At 36.9% G+C, this 19,138-nt stretch overlaps 1 protein-coding gene across 1 annotated transcript in view; it reads right to left on the reverse strand.

Moving 5' to 3' along the window:
• SRPK1 (SRSF protein kinase 1) overlaps positions 1–19,138 on the reverse strand; it is a 72,223-nt gene that overhangs the window by 27,184 nt on the left and 25,901 nt on the right. Inside the window, 4 exon segments of the mRNA XM_028508724.2 lie at positions 9,074–9,161; positions 10,292–10,379; positions 11,622–11,730; positions 12,864–12,982. Coding sequence (XP_028364525.1) covers positions 9,074–9,161; positions 10,292–10,379; positions 11,622–11,730; positions 12,864–12,982 — 404 coding nt within the window.

Consider the following 19,138-nt stretch of genomic DNA (forward strand, 5'->3'; position numbering starts at 1 on the left):
AGAACATTGCAGGGATTTTAGTAGCAAGAAGTCGGTATCGTCCGTCTCTAGAAGCTTCTACATAAATTGGAAAATCAAAACATGAAAATGTAATAATGATCTAGTGCCCAGACTTTTGTTTTACATAAGATTCTCGACTAAAGAAAAACCCAGATTCTTGAGGAAATGGCCAAATCCAGGGTGACCCTTGATGTACCAAGAGGAAAAATCTCAAGAAGAAACAGGATACCACTAGCTGAAGTTGGGAACATTTTAAAGAGTGAGGTTATAAATTAACTTAAAACTAAAAACAGAATGAGTCCAAATAGATACTAAAATAAGTGTGAATATAAGTGGGAAGGAGAGAAATATCTTCTTTAGAGAAAAGGTCATATAATAAATATACAAAGTATGACAGAAATAAAAAATTGCCATTTTATAATAACTACAGTAATAACTGATTCGAGTTAAGAATCAGTGAGCACTAAGACTACTAAATGGAAGACTGTTGGAAAAAATTGTCACAGTATCACCCCATGGACTGCTTAAGGAAAAAGGTACACTTACACAGGGAAATCTGGAAACAGCTGCTTTAACACCTGCTGATCAAATTTACCACCAATGATAAGCACAAATTCACATCATGTGCCCTTTGAGAAGAACAAAAACACCTCCATATAGTGCACCTGGCAAAAATTATTAACCTGAATTTAACTATGAGGCAACAATTAGACAAATCCAAATCAAGAGACAAAACAACTGGCCTGGATTCCTAAAAAGTTAATGCCTTGAAAAGAAAGAACTGTTCTAAATTAAAGATTAAAGAGACATGACTATCTCAGGGAAACATAAATCAACATTACAGTAAAATACTTTCAAACTCACTAGAATGCCTAAAATAAAAAGACCAACATGACCAAATGTAGGTGAGAATGTGGAGTAATTAAACTCTCATACTATGTTAGCAGAAGTGTAATGTTAGCAGAAGTGTAAAACGGTGCTACCACTTTGGAACACTGGTCGGAATTAAACATACAAACAACTAGGAACGTCTGCTTCAGTCAACACAGGGTAGCAGAAACTGGATTTACCCTCTTGCTTGAAACAACAAAAATCAGACAAAATACATAGAACAACAGATTTTAAGATCCTGGACATCAGGGAATGAAATCCGTGATCTCTGGGAGAAGGTAAAAAATGAGCTGAAGCCTATAATTGTCCCATCTTACTGCCTTGAGATTTTCCATGCAGACCCCTTAAGTTAAACATACAGAGTTGAGAGGCTAAGGCAGCTATAGTTCATAAAACAAGGTATCAGTACCAGAGATGAGAGAGCCGCAGAAAAAGAGAACCCTGGAGATCTGGAGATGGACCCCCTCGCATAGTTAGCAGTGCATTCATCAGAACAGGTACAGGAGGAAACTACCAGACGCAGACTGAAATCACCTACCTGGAAGGATCAGAAGAAACAGCGACCAGCATTCTCACAGGGCACCAGCAGTATGTGTTCTCATCACACAGACTAGAAAAACTGTCATCAACCTACACATACTTGGTCAAATAATTGAAGACGATTATACAACGTGGAAAGGACAGTCTCTTCAATACATGGTGTTGAAAAAACTGGATAGCCACATGCAAAGAACCACTGGACTATCTATCTCACATCATATCCCAAAATTAACTCAAAATAAATTGAAGACCTAACCAGTAAGAGCTAAAACCATAAAACTCCTAGAAGAAAACACAGGCAATAGCTCCTTGATATAGGTCTGACAATGATTTTTCTGGACTTGACACCAAAATCAAAGGTAAAAAACCCAAAAATAAACAAGTGGGACTACACCAAACTAAAGATCTTCTGTATGCGTCAATTGAAAGAAAAGGCAATGTACAGAATGGGAGAAAACATCTGATAAGAGGCCGAATGTCCAAAACATATTTAAAAAGTTATATATCTCAACAGAAAAAAACCCCAATATGATTAAAAAATGAACAGAGGGTCCCGAACAGACATTTTCCCAAAGATACACAACTGGCCAACAGGTACATGGAAAGGTGCTCACCATCACTAATCATCAGGGAAATGCAAATCAAAACCAGTGAGATATCACCTCCCACTTGATAGAAAGGCTATTATCAAAAAGACAGGAGATGACAAGAGTTGGTGAGGATGTGGAATAAAGGGAACTTTTGTGCACTGTTGGTGGGAATGTAAATTGGTACAGCCACTGTGGAAAATAGTATGGCATTTCCTTAAAAAAGAAAAAAATTACCATATGAATGAACAATTCCACTTCTAGGTATTTATCTGAGGGAAATGAAAACATATGTCAAAGAAATATCTGCACACCCGTGTCATTATAGCATTATTCACAACAGCCAAGAAAGGAAAACAATCTAAAGGTTCATCAAGGAATGAATAGGATGAATGGATAAAGAAGAGGTGGTATATACACAGCATGGAACATTATTCAGCCATAAAAAGGAAATCGCGCCATTTGTGACAACATGTATAGGTCTTGAAGGCATTATGTTGAGTGAAAGTCAGACAGAGAAAGATCACTCCATATGTGGAATCTAAACAAAACAAACCCCCCCAAATTTATAGACAGCAGAACAGATCAGTGGTTGCCAGAGGTGGGGTTAGAGGAAATGGGTGAAGGTGGTCAAAAGGTACAAACTTGCCCTGGCTGGTGTAGCTCAGTGGATTGAGCGCGGGCTGCGAACCAAAGCATCGCAGGTTCAATTCCCAGTCAGGGCACATGCCTGGGTTGCAGGCCATGGCCCCCAGCAACTGCACATTGATGTTTCTCTTTCTCTCTCCCTTCCCTCTCTAAAAATAAATAAATAAAATCTTAAAAAAAAGGTACAAACTTCCAGTTTTAACATGATGCTGTACTGTGTATTATTACTATGTTGTACACCTAATATAGCAATAGAGTAATACTAACAGTATTATATGTCAAATATATTTCTATTAAAAAAAAAAAAGACTAGAAAATTTGTAGTCATGGAGCACTGGGTAGTGATTAGACTTACCCAATCTACAAAAGATTCATCTACCTGGCCCAGATCCATCTACCAAATCATAAAAGTAAAACTGAAAAGGATCAAACATTTTCCAAGTAACATAACTGCTTCCTAGAACAAAGCTCAAGACATATAGGAATAAAAAATATCTGGCAGCCAAGAAGTAAAAAGTCACAACGTCTCAAAGATTACCAGGTAGCAAAGATGCAGGAAAATGTTATCTGAAAATTAGTACATTCAACCATTTGAAAATGACCCAGGACTATCAACAGAAATTAGAATTTGCAGACAAGAAAATTTAATTTATAGCTGTATTATATAATTTTAAAAAATTTATTGATTTGAGAGAGAGAGAAACATTCATTTGTTGTTCCACATGTTTATGCAGTTATTGGTTAATTCTTGTATGTGCCCTGACCAGAGATCAAACCTGCAACCTTGGTGTACTGGGACGATGCTCTAATGAACTGTGAACTACCTAGCCAGGGTTTCTGTATTCTGTTGAAAAGTAGAGACACAGAAAGTATAAAATAAGAGACCCAAATTGAACTTCTGAGATAAAAAGCACAATGTGAGAGATGAAAAAAATACTGGATGGGATAAATGGCACATAAGGAACTGCAGAATAAGATTGGTGAACTTGAAGGTATAGCAGTAGAAACTATCCAAAGTAAGAAACAGAAAAAAAATAAAAATAAAAACCAACCAACCAGCTCACACAACCCACAGGAGTAAGCTGCAGTGGTCAATTTTAAGTGACTCTAGAAAAGGGAGGAGAGAAAAGAAATTACAGCATTGCTCTTCATAATAGATCAAGAAATCACAAAAGTAATTAATGGCAGTGATCAAACTAGTAGCAAAGTGTACTCCTCCTAATGTTTAGATTCTGTTCACCATTTCCTGCTAAATGGAATTAGGGCTTCTTAGAGAAATGGATCATTCTAGGTTTGGAGAGGAAATGTACAAAATGACCCTGAAACATCTTGATGTGCCAAATAATAAACTGTCAAAGACCTGACATGGACCCTGACTCAAGTAAGAATAAAAAAAACTGAAAGAAAAAATGAGACATTTGGAGATACTGAAGCATGTAGTAGATACCAAATGACTAAAAGATTGGTCTCAATTTTTTTTTTAGGCATGATGATTGTGTTGAGGTTGTATTTTAAGAGAGTCCCTGTCTTTTGGACATACATTCTAAAATAATTATGGGTGAAATAATATATCTAATATTGGTCACAAAATTATTAGGGGGCATAGACAAAACAATATTGGTTTTGAGTTGACAATGCCTGAAATGGGTAATGGATCTGTGGGGATTCATTATTCTACTTCTTTTTTTTCATTATTCTACTTTTGTACATGTGAAATATACCAACAGGATTTATAAAAATGCAGATTCCTTACAAAAATAATTGTGTAAAAAGATGAGACTTCCAGTCAAGATGGCAGCGTAGGCAGACATGGCTCACCTCTTTGCACAACCATATCAAAATTAAAACTAAAATATAAAACAAACATCACTCAAAACCATCAGAAATTGAGTTGAATGGAAGTCTGACACTGTGGAATTAAAGAAACCATATCCATCTAGACTGGTAGGAGAGGTGCAGATGCAAAATGGGCTGGTCTCTCACCCATGTGTGATAGATAAAAATTTGGGAGGGATATCTGAGGAGTAAGCAGGCCCAGCCTCCCACCCTAGGATTCCAGTGCCAGAAAGCTAAGTCCCCACTTCTGGCTGCAAAAACCAGTGGGGATTGAGGTTGTGGAAGAAACTTCTGGAGCTTAAGCAATTCCTCTTAAAGAACCCACACACAGTCAGCTACTCAGACTTACTCCCTCTGAGCTCCAGCACCAAGATGGCAACTTGTAAGACAGAGTGGCATACTGGGAGAGGCTGAAGTATCTGATATCAAGGTAAACAGAGGACACTGTACCTTTTCTGAACCTTCCCTCCACATAGCCATGGTGCTGGCAGGCTAGTGTTATATTTGAGGCTTCATCAACCTGCTAACAGTTTAAATGGCCTTGGAGATTCCCAGAGACTCTGCCCCACCCAACTTATACAGGCCCACCCAAGCTGCTTTCCCATATGAATGGCTGGTCTTGGCTCATGCTTCACAACTTCCTAAATCTTACAAATAAGCAACAACTGGCCTAAGTTGAGGCCCAGGCTGGGCACTAGCAGCAGCCAGATTAGTTTCACAGCCTGGCTTAGCCTGGGAATCTCCAAGCCCAGCACAAGTAGCAACCTTCTAAGATTGCTCAGGAAGGGTAACCCCAGGCAAAACAAAGGTGGGGGCTGATTTTGGCCTGTACCACCTGGGAAACCCCAGGGCCAGGACGCTCAGACCCCCAGTAGACAACTACAGACCACTTCAGAGCACCACTACCCTGGCCCTAAATAGCGGATCGTCCACAGAGGGCAGAGGTTGGTGGTCAGTGGTCAGTGGTCAGTCACAGCCAGTCCTTGCAGCTGACTGGCCTGGGTAAATCCCTCCCAATCATCTGCCAACAGCTAACAAGGCTCAACTCCAAGAGGAGGGTGTACTCAGCCCACACAAAGGGTGTACCTGAAATACTCACAGCTTGGGTGACAGGGGAGGCTGTGGCACTGGACCCTACGGGACATCTACTACATTAGGTCACACTACCAAGACAGTGAGTCATAGCAGCTCTACCTAGCACGTAGGAAAAAACACAGGAAGGCTGCCAAAATGAGAAGACAAAGAAACATGGCCCAAATGAAAGAACAGATCAAAACTACAGAAAAAAAGCTCAACAAAATGGAGATAAGCAATCTGTTAGATGCAGAGTTCAAAACCTGAACTCAATGAAGACCTCAACAGCATAAAAAGATCCAGTCAGAAATGAAAGATACACTAATTAAAAATAAAGAACAATTTACAAGGAAACAATAGAGTAAATGATGCCAAGAATCAAGTCAATGATTTGGAACATAAGGAAGCAAAAAAAAACAACCAAGTGGAACAACAAGACAAAAGAATCCAAAAAAGTAAGGATAGTATAGCAGCCTCTGGGACAACTTCAAGAGGTCCAACATTCACATTATACGGGTGCCAGAAGAAGAGAAAGGGCAAGAAATTTGAAATCTGCCCTGGCTGGCGTAGCTCAGTGGATTGAGCTCGGGCTGCGAACCAAAGCATCGCAGGTTCGATTCCCAGTCAGGGCACATGCCTGGGTTGCAGGCCATGTCCCTAGTGGGGTCACATGAGAGGCAACCACACACTGATGTTTCTCTTTCTCCCTCCCTCCCCCTCTCTAAAATAAATAAATAAATAAATAAATAAAATCTTTTAAAAAATTGAAATCTATTTGAAAAAATAATGAAAGAAAAGTTTCATAATTTGGTAAGGAAATAAACATACAAGTCCAGGAAGTGTAGAGGGTTCCAATCAAGTTGGACCCAAAGAGGACCCAACCAAGACACATCATAATTAAAATGCTAAGGGTTAAAGATAGTTACCTTCCAAGGAGTTCCCGTAAGACTGTCAGGTGACTTCTCAAAAGAAACTTTGCAGAAAAGAAGGGGCTGGTAAGAAGTATTCAAAGTGATAAGCAGCAAGGACCTACAACCAAGATTATTCTATCCAAGAAGGCTATCATTTAGAATGGAAGGGCACATAAAGTGCGTCCCCGATAAGGTAAAACTAAAGGAATTCATCATCACCAAGCCATTATTACATGAAATGTTAAAGGGACCTATTTAAGAAAAAGATAAAAAACAATTAACGTTAAAATGACAACAAACTATATAACTGTATACAACTGAATCTAAAAAACAAAAACAAACTAAGCAAACTACTAGAACAGGAACAGGATCATGGGTATGGGGATCATTTGGAGGGTATCAGCTGGGAGGTGGAAGGGGGAGGAAGGGGGACAGGAATCAAGAAGTATAAATAGTAGGTACTAAACAGACAGGGTAATGTTAAGAACAGTATAAGAAAAGGAGAAGCCAAAGAACTTTTATATGTATGACCCATGGACATGAACTAAAAAGGGGGCAGGGGGAGACATGCTGGAGGGAAGGAGGGTACTGGGCAGAGAGGGGCAAAGGGAAAAAAATTGGGACAACTGTAACAGAATAATAATATATACTTAAAGACAAAAGGATGGATGAAAAAAGATTTCTTGGGGGGATGGTGTCAAGAAAAAACAAAAGGCTGAATAGTAAATAAGTAAGATCCACATTTAGAATGCATTTTGAACAAGAGGAGCTAGCAAAAGAGGCAAAAAAATATCCTAAAGACACAGTAGGGCACACAGGTGGCCAATAAAGACACACACCGGCTGACACCTCATATTACATATAGACCAGCTAGCTGTTCCTTCTTTGTCTCTTCTCTCCCCTCACCACCCACTGGAAATAGAACAAACCTGTTTATATTGAAGTCTACATAACTTTCTAGTCCAGGGAAAAAGCAGTATACAAAAAACCCACAAACAACAAAAAAACCTAAGTATATAATTTCATGCAAATATGCCTGTTGAGAAAAGAGATGAGAAGAGAACCCCTTAATTCTTAACTCAGTGCTCTGAGTTTTACCCTTTGCAATCTCTAGCAGCAGATTATACAGTAGCCAAGATATCAGAGAGACAATTAGGAGGAAGGGCAGAGAGAAATGGCTAAGGACAAAGGGAGAAATGAGTAAAATAGGAATTCAGTGGACAGAAACTGTAGAGAAACCATCTGGTAATGTTTTGAAAATATCTCGAAGGCTGAAATTCACATCTACTAGATATTTAAAAAAATTTTAAAAAGCCACCTTGCATTGGGTCAAATAAAGCCACTCAGTATTACAAACGAGACTATTTAGAATGTTTCTACCATTTTATCTGTAACTTCCCCAAATTAGAGAAATGTGGTGCAAGATCAAATAATAGGAAAACAGAACTAACGGCCATCATGAGATCCTATGTGTGTTTTTATTTCTTTGTTAGCCTTATTTGACGCCCCTCACCCTCCACCCCTGCCAATCACACAGTAAGTCATCCATCTAAAAAGTGACCATCATAGACAAACATACGGTTTTAAAATGGGCTGATTCTTACAAGTTTTCCTTAGAGAATGGGGATATGATCTTCACTTTTTCAGGGAAATAACTCAAAACTAACTTCAGAATGATAAAATCTTTTCACATTGTTAACTGTTCTGCTTTCTCATCTTCTCTTCTTGCTTCTCTGTTCAATCTCTTACCATATAGTCCACTTAATGCTAGAGCCATGTGTAGCTGGCCTTCTTAAAAAAAAAAAAAAAAAAAAAAAAAGAGCATCACTTGTAACTGAGAATGTTAAGAGAAGCCAAACATGCAGGAAAATAGAATGAGATATAAAATGTCTTTCCCTTACAGTTTTAGAAGTTTATGAATAGGCAGTTTTAGCCTCTCCAATATGAGTGAGAACTCTTTCATTCTGAAAAATCTGATAGGCCTTTATCAGTCTAGTTGTCACAACAACCTTTCAATTGTTCACTGCATATTGCTCTGAAAATATATAGAAAACCAGCTCAGCTTCCTAAGAATCCAAATAAAAACATAAAACAAGTCAGTTTTTTCATTATAATAGTATGTGATCAATCACAACGATTTAGTTTTTAAACATTAACTTACATGTACAACCTCTTCCATGTTGGGGCCTGTTAGATAGATAATAATATATGTTAAATTCTTGTTTACCCAGTATTTACCAAGAAAAATTAGTTTCATTAAAATTTCTGTGCTAATTGATAAAAATAATAGAATCTTTACTTAGTAATATAAGGCTATTTTCTGAAAAAGTTCTTTTCTTTTGACTTTAGTTTGGTTTAATTGGGCTGAAAAGGGAAAAAAGCCAAAAGCAATATCTGGAATAATCACAACATATAAAGACAGACATGATTCACATCTCTGGTCACAAATTTATAACAAAGGAAAGGAATTTAATTACAGTTTGCCTTGAGAAGGGAGAAAAATCCTGTTTATACAAATCTGGCTCTTTTTTTCCGGATAGTTAATTCATGATTTATTTATTTTCAAATAGGTCCTTAAAAGGATACGTGTTCCATTAACTCCTGATATTTTAAAGTCATCTAGTAGTTGAACAACCATTTCTCTATTTGGATCATTAGGGTCTGAATTGCGAACCTAGAGTGGGGAAGACAGTATTTAGTAAAAAGGAAAGCAATGAAATAAACCAAATGTCTACCTGAAGCAAATGTAACAAAAGATTACTCCAAGAAAGAGTTCATAAAAATCTGTTAGGAAAAACAATAAAATTTTAATAACTCAAATAGGCAAAGAACTTAATTCACAAAGAAATGCATCCAACAGACTACTGTTCTAAATCGACCATTTTACCACTCAAGGTCTGACTCCAAAGTTAACTGAGGGTAACCAGGCCATGAGGAATTAAGAAGCTTTTGCAGGCTGCAAACCAACCACAGCACCACCCACACTGTTTATTCAGCTGATTTTTTTTTTCATTGAAAGACTTTCTCAATGAAGGAAGCAGTATATTAATTTACTTTTTGGGCACAAGCTCCTTATTCCATCACAGACTGGCATTTTGAAAAGTACTTCGTTAGAGTTCTCCTGGTCTAAACCACCACCTTCCAAATGAAAAATCTAAGTCTCAAAAGAAATAAAATGATAAGTTGAAGGATATAAAATAGTAAGTTCTTGATAAATGTACCTAAGTTTCCACGTGTAAAAGAATTAATAACTACAATGTTTATTTTTATAACATCTTAAAACATAAAATACATATATTTCTTAGCACAACTTTCCTTCTAACCACAGTAGGAAAGAAAAACATTCTTTGTGCTATTTAGGATATAAAACATGCTCAATAAACAGTTTTATTTGGAAGTTTTTTTGATATGTATGTAGGCAGAATTTCTGTGACAGTATATTCCATCAGTTCCCTACAACATGCACAGAATGTATAAATATTGTTGCTTCCCTTTACATCTTTAAAGATTTTGGAACTTTTTTTTAAAAATTCTCAACTGAGGACATTTTTTAATTGCTTGGAGAGGAAGGAAGAGAAAGAAGCATTGATTGGTTGCCTCCAGTCTGTACCCAGACTGGGAATCAAACCTGCAAACTTTTGGCTACATGACTGGCCAACCAACCAAGCCACACTGGCCAGTACAAGATACTGGAACTTTGTAGTAAATTTTAGCCAAGTTAAACAATTTGCATTACATTTATCTTTTCAATTAATACTTTACTGAATGCTTTGCGGTTCATACATATGATCTAATAATACTTACTGATTTCAGCAATCGGATTTCATCTAGCGCTGTTTCAGTATAATGTTCAGCACTTTTAACCACTTTCATGGCTACAAACTTCTTCCCCCTAAGAAACAAATATAGGTGGTTAAATATATGTCCTCCCTTACTCTAGGAAGCTAAGATTTCACTATAACTGGGAGACAGTGATAAAAGTAGTAATACTGACTTCTTATTTCCCTGTACTGAAACACAGGCTACTTCTATGGGATCACTTGTACCTATCAATTAACTGGCCAGACTTAATTGACAGAAGGAAAATCTGTTCTTGGGTAATGCCAGTAACCAAACATTTTCTCTAAGTTAAAATCTACCTTCTTAATGCCTCTATGAATCTGAATAAAAGCATTAAAAGGGAATAAATAAGGGGAGAAACCCCACCAAATCTGAAGTATCCTGTATATCCAGCAAAAGCTAAAAGGCTAAAAGCCATAATACTTTACTGATATAAGAAGCCAGAAGAAATACTTAGGTAAAAAAAAAGATAAAAAAATAAAGTGCATATATAGCAATAATTGTCTCATCAAAAATAGATGGTACACTTTTAGGTAAACATTCAGTATTAACTAACTGCCTGTGATTTTCTATGTAGATGATAGTTTTGGACTGGATAGCTGAGCAAATCTGCTACCAAAACACAAGAAAACACAAGAAAAGTTCACACAGGTTGGTCTGGAACAGCCATTTTCAACTGGTGTGCAGCAAGAATTTAGTCAGGGGCGCTGATCTCTTTTCCCTTACGTTTGTCAAATTAAAAAATGACAATCAACACAACAATAGCCATCGAGTGTGAATGTCCTGTCCTGACCCATAAATATATGGGTCATATAATAGAGTTGCATCTTATTGGCCACGTTGCATAATAAGGTTGAGCCTGACTGATTAATTCTTGGTACCAGAAATCCTTATATAAAAGCATAGGCAACTGATTTTTTTAAAAAGTCACTCTGGAGCAAAAAGGGTAGGTAACTACTATTATCTTTTTTTTTTGTAAATCAAAAAATCAATTCAACTGTACTCCAGTAAGAAAAATTATGAATTTACATACCATACTTTCACTTGAATATTTGAATGCTTTGAATATGGGAGTTCTAAGTGTTGTACTGATACTAATTTAATCAATGTCTTGTCTCTAAGGTCATCTTCTCCAGAGAAAAGTCATTTGATCAAGAACACAAAGATTACCCACAACAAAATTCTGATCAAGAAATCAGTCTAGTTAGGCTGAGGGTAGATTGGCTCTGGAAAATCAGATAAAAACATTTAGCCATGACCTAACTAACTCTTTTGCAGGACCCCTGACACTTACTGAATATCCCATGATAGCCACACTGTTGAAAAGTGTCCCCAGCCCAACTTTCGGATCACATGGTATCTCCCATTGAATAGATCTCCGATTTTCACAAGATGATAACCTCCTGGAAGAAATAACAGGAGGAAAACAGTTACTTAAGTAGTATGAAAAGGTTATCTCATATCCTATTTTTCAACAACTATATACCTTTTATAAAATAAAAAATAACTTCTTCTATACTATCGGTTTAACAGAAGAAAAATTTAACTCAAATTGCCATATAGCATCATTGAGCTCATGTTACAAAAAAATCTTAGTGAATAAGAGTAATGATTTAGAGGGAGCAAGTGATGCTTTGCAGACAACCAATAGCTACTTACAAAAATAAGTCATCCTCAAACAAAAACAAGGTTATGTATCACAATATTCTTGCCCCTCAGTAATCCAACAGATTTATCTAAACATATAAATCTATTTACAGTTGAAGTTTTAGGATTTTAAGGACATCAAGGAATTCCATTTATTTAAATTAAACAAACAGCATTTGCTTATCTAAAACACAACAAAACCCAGGCCTGAAGAGGCTTCCTAAGGTGGCAGGAATCAAAGAAATTTTAACATCTATCTTTGTCTGCTGAGAATAAGAACCAGGCTCTCCTAGATGGTAAGATACATTCTAAGTTCCTACCAAAGAATACTAGCAAGTCTCGCACAGAAACAGAGAAGATAACAGGCAACCTTATGACATAGTTTCAATATCTATAACTCCAATTTAACTCATCTTAGCAACATCACTATGAGAAACAAGTAATAAAAAGGTGTTTTGCAAAAGACTACAAAGGAAATCTTATCACTGGTTACTTCTGAGTGATAGCATTTTCTTTTTAATGTATTTCTGAAATTTTCCAAGGAAATATGAACTATTATTTTTAAGGAGAATAAAAGGTAAAAACAGATTTAATATAAAACAAAGTTTAAATAAATTAAGTCAAACTAAGGAAATACTGTTTCCTATACTTAGAGAAAAAAATGCAGTAAGCAGAAAGCAGATGGTAGGCACACAGTGCAATACTCATACAGATCATGTATCATAGAAATGTACATTTGAAATCTATATGATCCTATTAACCAAGGGCACCCCAATAATTTAATTAAAAATGGGGGGTACTTTATACTGATAGAGCAAATATTCAAATGAGAAACTGCATATATATATGGATCATGCCTTACCTAGCCTCTCCTTACAGAAAGCCTTACCTTTACAATAATCATTGGGATCTTCCTGCTCATCATCATCAGATCCCAGAATCTCCTCTTCCTGTTCTGGTGGATCACTCTCAGAGTGGGGAGCAGAGCCTCGATGCTGAGTTTCAGATCTAAGAAATAATACAAACATGTTCGATCTAAATTGACAGAAGAAAACAGGACTTTAAATAAATTTGGAAAATATACAGGGTGGGGCAAAGTAAGTTTACAGTTGTGAGTATGCAAAACAGTTTATTCTTATATTTGTATTTACTAATTAGTGTTTTTTTCCACACAAACGGCCATAACCCTACTTTTGCCACTCACTGTATATAAAAGTAAAAGGGAAAAAAGTACTTGAATCACAACATCCAAACATAATTGCTGATAACACTATTAGGTTTTCTTCATTATTTTGCTGTATTTTCATTTAAAAATATTATTTGTAATTACATACTACATAAAAAATTTTTGTATCCTGCTCTTCCTTCTATATTGTAACCTTCTCTTCATTTCTATGCAATCTCTTAAATCTTACATATTTCCCTTAGAAGTATCACCACTTGGGCACCTTCTGTTCAGCTGGATACATAACTTGTTAATTTTTCATTACTAAAAATAAAGCTGTTGATTCATTTTTGAATAACCTTTATTCTGTACTTAGAATTATTTTCCTATAGTCAAACTACAAGATAAAGACAAATATTCTCCTTATTTATAAAAATAGCATGTTCAATATAGCAAACTTGGAAAGAATTTTTGTTTTAAAACAAATCCACTCTGAACTAATGAACATTTTGGACAACTTCCTTCCAGTCTGTGGCCAAGGGTTTTATTATACTGAGTTGCATCTCCAGCCACATATGGGCTTCTGGTATTACAAAGTTTAAAGAACAGCTTTTTTGCTTAGCAAAAATGATTATCTCATTTTATTATGCATTAAAAAAATTTCTATTGATTCCTTTTTCCACATGCCATCTTTAGTTACATCAAAATGCTTGCGTGCTGAAAAGTTCAGGAGACAGAAAGGGTTGGATTTACATTCAGGTTTTAACATTGCTAGCTGCCTGCTTGATAAGCTTCAAGCAAAAGAAACAGGGTACATAGCATTTCTTTCAGTAGTTGTAGTTCCCATTTTTCAATATTCTATTTATCTTCTCATCAATTTGTTTGATCACTATTTTTCTTTCCAAAAGATTCACTGAAACAAAAAAAATAATAGCAACAATAACAGCAAAACCAGTTATAAGGGCTATTAGAACATAAGAAATACGCTGGCAAACATGACTAGTGAATCAGATTCCAATTTCTGGTGGCCATTCCAACCTGTCTCAATTCTTGGTACTGTTCTGGTCTACCAGGGAATACAAAAGTAGCTCTAAAACTGCATAGTTCCTTCCTAGCAAAAAACATGACTTTGGGAAACTTATTTAGTAAGGAACTACCAGGCCCACTTCCCTAAGTAAAATTAGTTAAGTTTAAGTGAACACTCCCAAATTTAAGATTAAGATGAATTTCTAAAATAGACTGTCTGATTTCAGGCTTCTTGCCGTTTAGAATTAAAATATGATTGTAAGAAATACAACTGTGAAAATTTTGAAAAGCAGTGAAATATAAGTAATGACAATCAGACATGAAAATGTTGGAATATTAGAATTTCAGAAGTATCATGAGAGTAGTAATGTTTAAAAATTATTGTTTTTAATATCTGAAATGTTTTTTTGAAGCAAATACAGGATCTGGCAGAAATAAGGCCTAACCGGATATGACTGGTAGGGTAATATGGGTGTAATAATTTATAGTTTTAATTTGAACATTTCATCTAAAATGTCATAATGTGTGCTTGAGTGTGATAGTTATGTTACAGAATTACATGCTTATAATTTTGTAATAAATGGTTTTGAAATAAAAAGGGGGCATTTTTTGTACCACACCCTGTATATTTATAAAGAATTTTATTGATTCCTTTATTTTATTTATTATTGATCCTTTATCTTCGCTTTTAGTTATAAAACTGGACATTAAGTATTTGTCTCAGTTAAATGGTTCAAAACTGAATTATAAATTTTAAGTCACAATGTGAAATACTGCAAATCTCTACCCTGACACATGTTGGTATACAAGAAAATCTTTATATTCAAAATGAACAGAAAAACAATACCTAAGGACAAAAAACTTATTTTAACGTTTAAATTTCTTTAAAATATACTTAATTTATATTTAAGTATTAATATTTTTAAAGAAATTTACATCATGCCTTTTTAAATAAAGAATATTATTGGCTACTTTCTCTATGCTGTACTTTACACGCCCTGACTATTCTGTATCAACCAGTTTGTACTTCTGTCTTTCCACTGATCCCCCACCCCCTGCGCATCTGGCAACCATCAAAATGTTCTCTGTATCTATGAGTGTTTCTGTTCTGCTTGCTCATTTTGCTTTTTAGATTCAATTGGTGATAGATATGTATTTAGTGCCATTTTGTTGTTCATAAATAAGTCCCATTAACATTTCATATAATACTGGTTCAGTGGTGATGAACTTTTTAGATTTTCTTTTCTGGGAAGTTCTTTATCTGTCCTTCAATTCTAAATTATAGCATTGCTGGGTAGTGTTCTTGATTGTAAATCCTTGTATTTCATCACTTGGAAATATTTCTTGCCAACCCCTTTAGCCTGCAAAGTTTCTGTTAAGAAATCAGCTGACAGTCTAATGGAAGCTCCCTTGTAGGTAACTAACTGCTTTTCTCTTGCTGCTTTTAAGATTCCTTTTTTGTCTTTAACACTGGTATTTTAATTATGATGTGTCTTGGTGTGGGCTTTGTTGGGTTCATTTTGTTGGGGCCTCTATGCACTTCCTGGACTTGTATGTCTATTTCCTTCACCAAGTTAGGAAGTTTTCTGTCATTGTGGAGGGTGGTGGAGGGGAATAACTAAATGTTTAATAGAAAGGAAATGGCAAGATAAAAACAGACATATCTACTCTCAATCATTAACAACTGATTTAATGAAAAATGAATTCACATATGGAGCCATCTGGTCCAGGGCTTTTGTTTATTGGGAGTTTTTTGTCATTATTTTTTCAAATAGGCTTTCAATTTCTTGCTCTCTCTTCTCCTTCTGGCACCCCCATGTTGTGAGTGTCAGTATACTTGAAGTTGTCCCAAAGGCTCCTTACACTATTCTCCAAAAAAAAAAAAGGGGGGGGGGATTGTTTTGTTTTTGCTGTTATATGATTGGGTGTTTTCTGTTTCCTTTTCTTCCCAATCTCTGATTTGACCGTCTGCTTCATCCACTCTACTGTTGACTTCCTGTACTATATTCTTTCTGATGACTGGTTCCTTTCTATGTTTTTTAGTTCTGCCTTTATGTTTCCTTTCTCTTTGTTGAAGTTCTCACTAAGTTCATCTACTCTTCCCCTAAGTTCATGCAGCACCCTCATAACCAGTGTTTTGAACTCTGCATCTAGTAGAATGCTTGTCTCCATTTTGTTTACTTCTTTTTCTGGCACTTTGTTCTAATTTTTCATTTGGGCTATGTTCTTCGTCTCATTTTGGTAGCCTCCCTGTGTTTGCTTCTATGTATTAGGTAGGGTAGCTACGTCTTGAAGGCTTGGAAGAGTAGCCTTAGGTAGTAGGTGTTCTGTACGATCCAGTGGCAGTCTCCCAATCATTCTAGCTGTGAATTCAAGGTTCACCCACCATGTTGGCTGTGTATACCCTCCTCTGGTAGTTGAGCCTTGATTGCTGTTGGTCAATAGGAGGAATTTATTGCAAGACCAATCAGCTACAAGGAGTGGCAGCAACTATTGATCACCAACCTCTGATCACCATGGAGGATCAGCTGTGCAGGGGCCCACCCCAGATACCATGATGTACTTCAGTGGGGTTCTGGTGCCTGCTGAGTCTGCCCCTTGAATGTGTCACTTTTGGAAGTGGTTGGGTGGTGATGCTTCAACATGGTCTGAAGCTGTCCACTGGATAGACTGTCTCTGGAGCCTCCAGGCAGGTGCAGGTCAAGGACAGTCACTGCTGGTGTTCTGCTTGGGGACACCTGGCATGAGTTACAAATCAATCTGCAGATGTCTGCTACTTTTGCTGGGCTTGGAGGTGCCCAGATGAGGCCAACCTGTGAATCAAGGCTGGCTGCTACTAGTGTCAGGCCTGCAACTACCAAGCAAGAGGTACAGGATATACTGAGGCCAGATGCTACTTGTTTGAGAGACTTTAAGAAAATCTGAAGCACAAGCCAAGACATGCCATTTATATGGAAAAGCCACTGGAAACAGCTTGGGTGGGCCTAAAAGTTGGGATGGGCGGGGCTCGGGGAATCACAAGGGCAGGGCAAACAATGTGAGCCAGGTTGATGGAGTCTCAGATCTGGCATCCACCTGATGGCTGTGCAGGGAGGGATCATCAAAAGAACAATGGCCTTTGCTAGCACTTCTGTCTGGGAGGAAGCAGTCTCCCCAAGCTCTCACCCTGGTATCAGACTCCCCATATGTCTCTGGTGTTTTTTGAGCTACTGCCCCAGCACAGGAGCTCAGAGGGAGTAAGTCCAAGTACGTCCATGCATGGGACCTTTAAGAGGAACTGCCTGGCACTATAGTAGCCTTCCATCTACCTTAGCCTCAATCTCCACTGGTTTTTACATCCAGAAATTATGGGGGCTTCTCTTCCTGGCACTGGAACCCTGGGTTTGGGAGCCTGGTATAGAACCTGATCTCCACAGCCAAGACAGCTCTCCCAGTTTTTAATCTGTCACACATGGGTTTAGGATCAGCTCTTTCAGCATCTCTGCCCCTCCTATCAAACTTGATGTGGCTTCTTCTTTAATTCTCTAATTGTACATTTCAGGTGGTCCTGCATGATAGTTGTTTTGCAGGTTAGTTGTAATTTTGATGTGGCTGTAGGAGGAGGAAAGTACCACATTTACCTTTGCTGCCATCTTGACTTGACTGAATATTACTTTTTAATCCTTCATTTTTTAAAAGATTTTATTTATTTATTTTTAGAGAGGGAAGGGACAGAGAAAGAGAGAGAGAGAGACACACATCAATGTGCGGTTGCTGAGGGTCATGGCCTGCAACTCAGGCATATGCCCTGACTGGGAATCGAACCTGCGACACTTTGGTTCGCAGCCCGCGCTCAATCCACTGAGCTACACCAGCCAGGGCAATCCTTCATTTTTTTCATAGCCCATATTTACCAGTAACTTCTGGAGAATGAGTTCAGGGGAGGTAAATTTATTAAGATGTCTCATGCCTTTATTTTATCCTCATCCTTATAAAATAAATGGTTTTTTTGTCTTCTAGCTTTCTGTGGTACTGTTGACAAATCCAGTATCAATGCCTTCTGATTTCTGACCTTCAAAATAAGGCATTTTTTTCTTTTTAAAGAATCACCTCTTTAACCCTCCATTTTCTGAAATCTCCTGACTGGCTTTTTAAAAAAAAATCCATCTTCCTAAGTACTTTCTGTGTATTTTCAAACTAAAGACTCATTCAATTCTGATAGAATTTCTTGTATTTCACCAAAAACTTAATCCCCTTCATTTTGTCTACTCTCTCTGGAACTATTCTTTCAGATACTGAACCTGGAACCTCTCTCTGGCCAACTTCACTGATTTTCTTGTTTTCTTCTCTTCTGCTTTCTAGAGTGACCTTCCTAACTTGTGTTGTCTTTTAAATTTCTACTATATTTTTTAATTTCCCACAACTCTTTTTGCTCTTGAATATTCTTTTTCTTACAGACTCCTACAATGTTTCAATGATGTGCTTTGTCTTCTTTTATCTTAGGATACAATTTATTAAGTTTCCTTCTTATCGCTGCTTTGCCTTGGCTTTCTCAAACTGCCCATGTTTTACTAATGCTATATTTTATTTTAAATATGATGTCCATTAAAGAACATCAAACAAATGGGAGAAAAACAAAACAAAACAAAACACCTTTGTCTAAAAAGACAAAAAACACGCCCTGGCTGGTATGGCTCAGTGGATTGAGTGCTGGCCTGTGAACCAAAGGGTCGCTGGTTCAATTCCCAGTCAGGGCACATTCCTGGACTGTGGGCCAGGTCCCCAGTAGGAGGCGTGCAAGAGGCAACAACACATTGATGTTTCTCTCCCTCTCTTTCTCCCTCCCTTCCCCTCTCTCTAAAAACAAAAAATACATAAAATCTTTTTAAAAAGGACAAAAAACAAAAACAAAAAGATAAATTTTTAGAAAAGAGAAACAGTTAATATTAAATAATGAGGCTGATTAAGATGATATAATTAAAAAATTCAAAATC

This window comes from Phyllostomus discolor, chromosome 4, assembly GCF_004126475.2.
Source record: "Phyllostomus discolor isolate MPI-MPIP mPhyDis1 chromosome 4, mPhyDis1.pri.v3, whole genome shotgun sequence".
Taxonomy (NCBI): Eukaryota; Metazoa; Chordata; class Mammalia; order Chiroptera; family Phyllostomidae; genus Phyllostomus; species Phyllostomus discolor.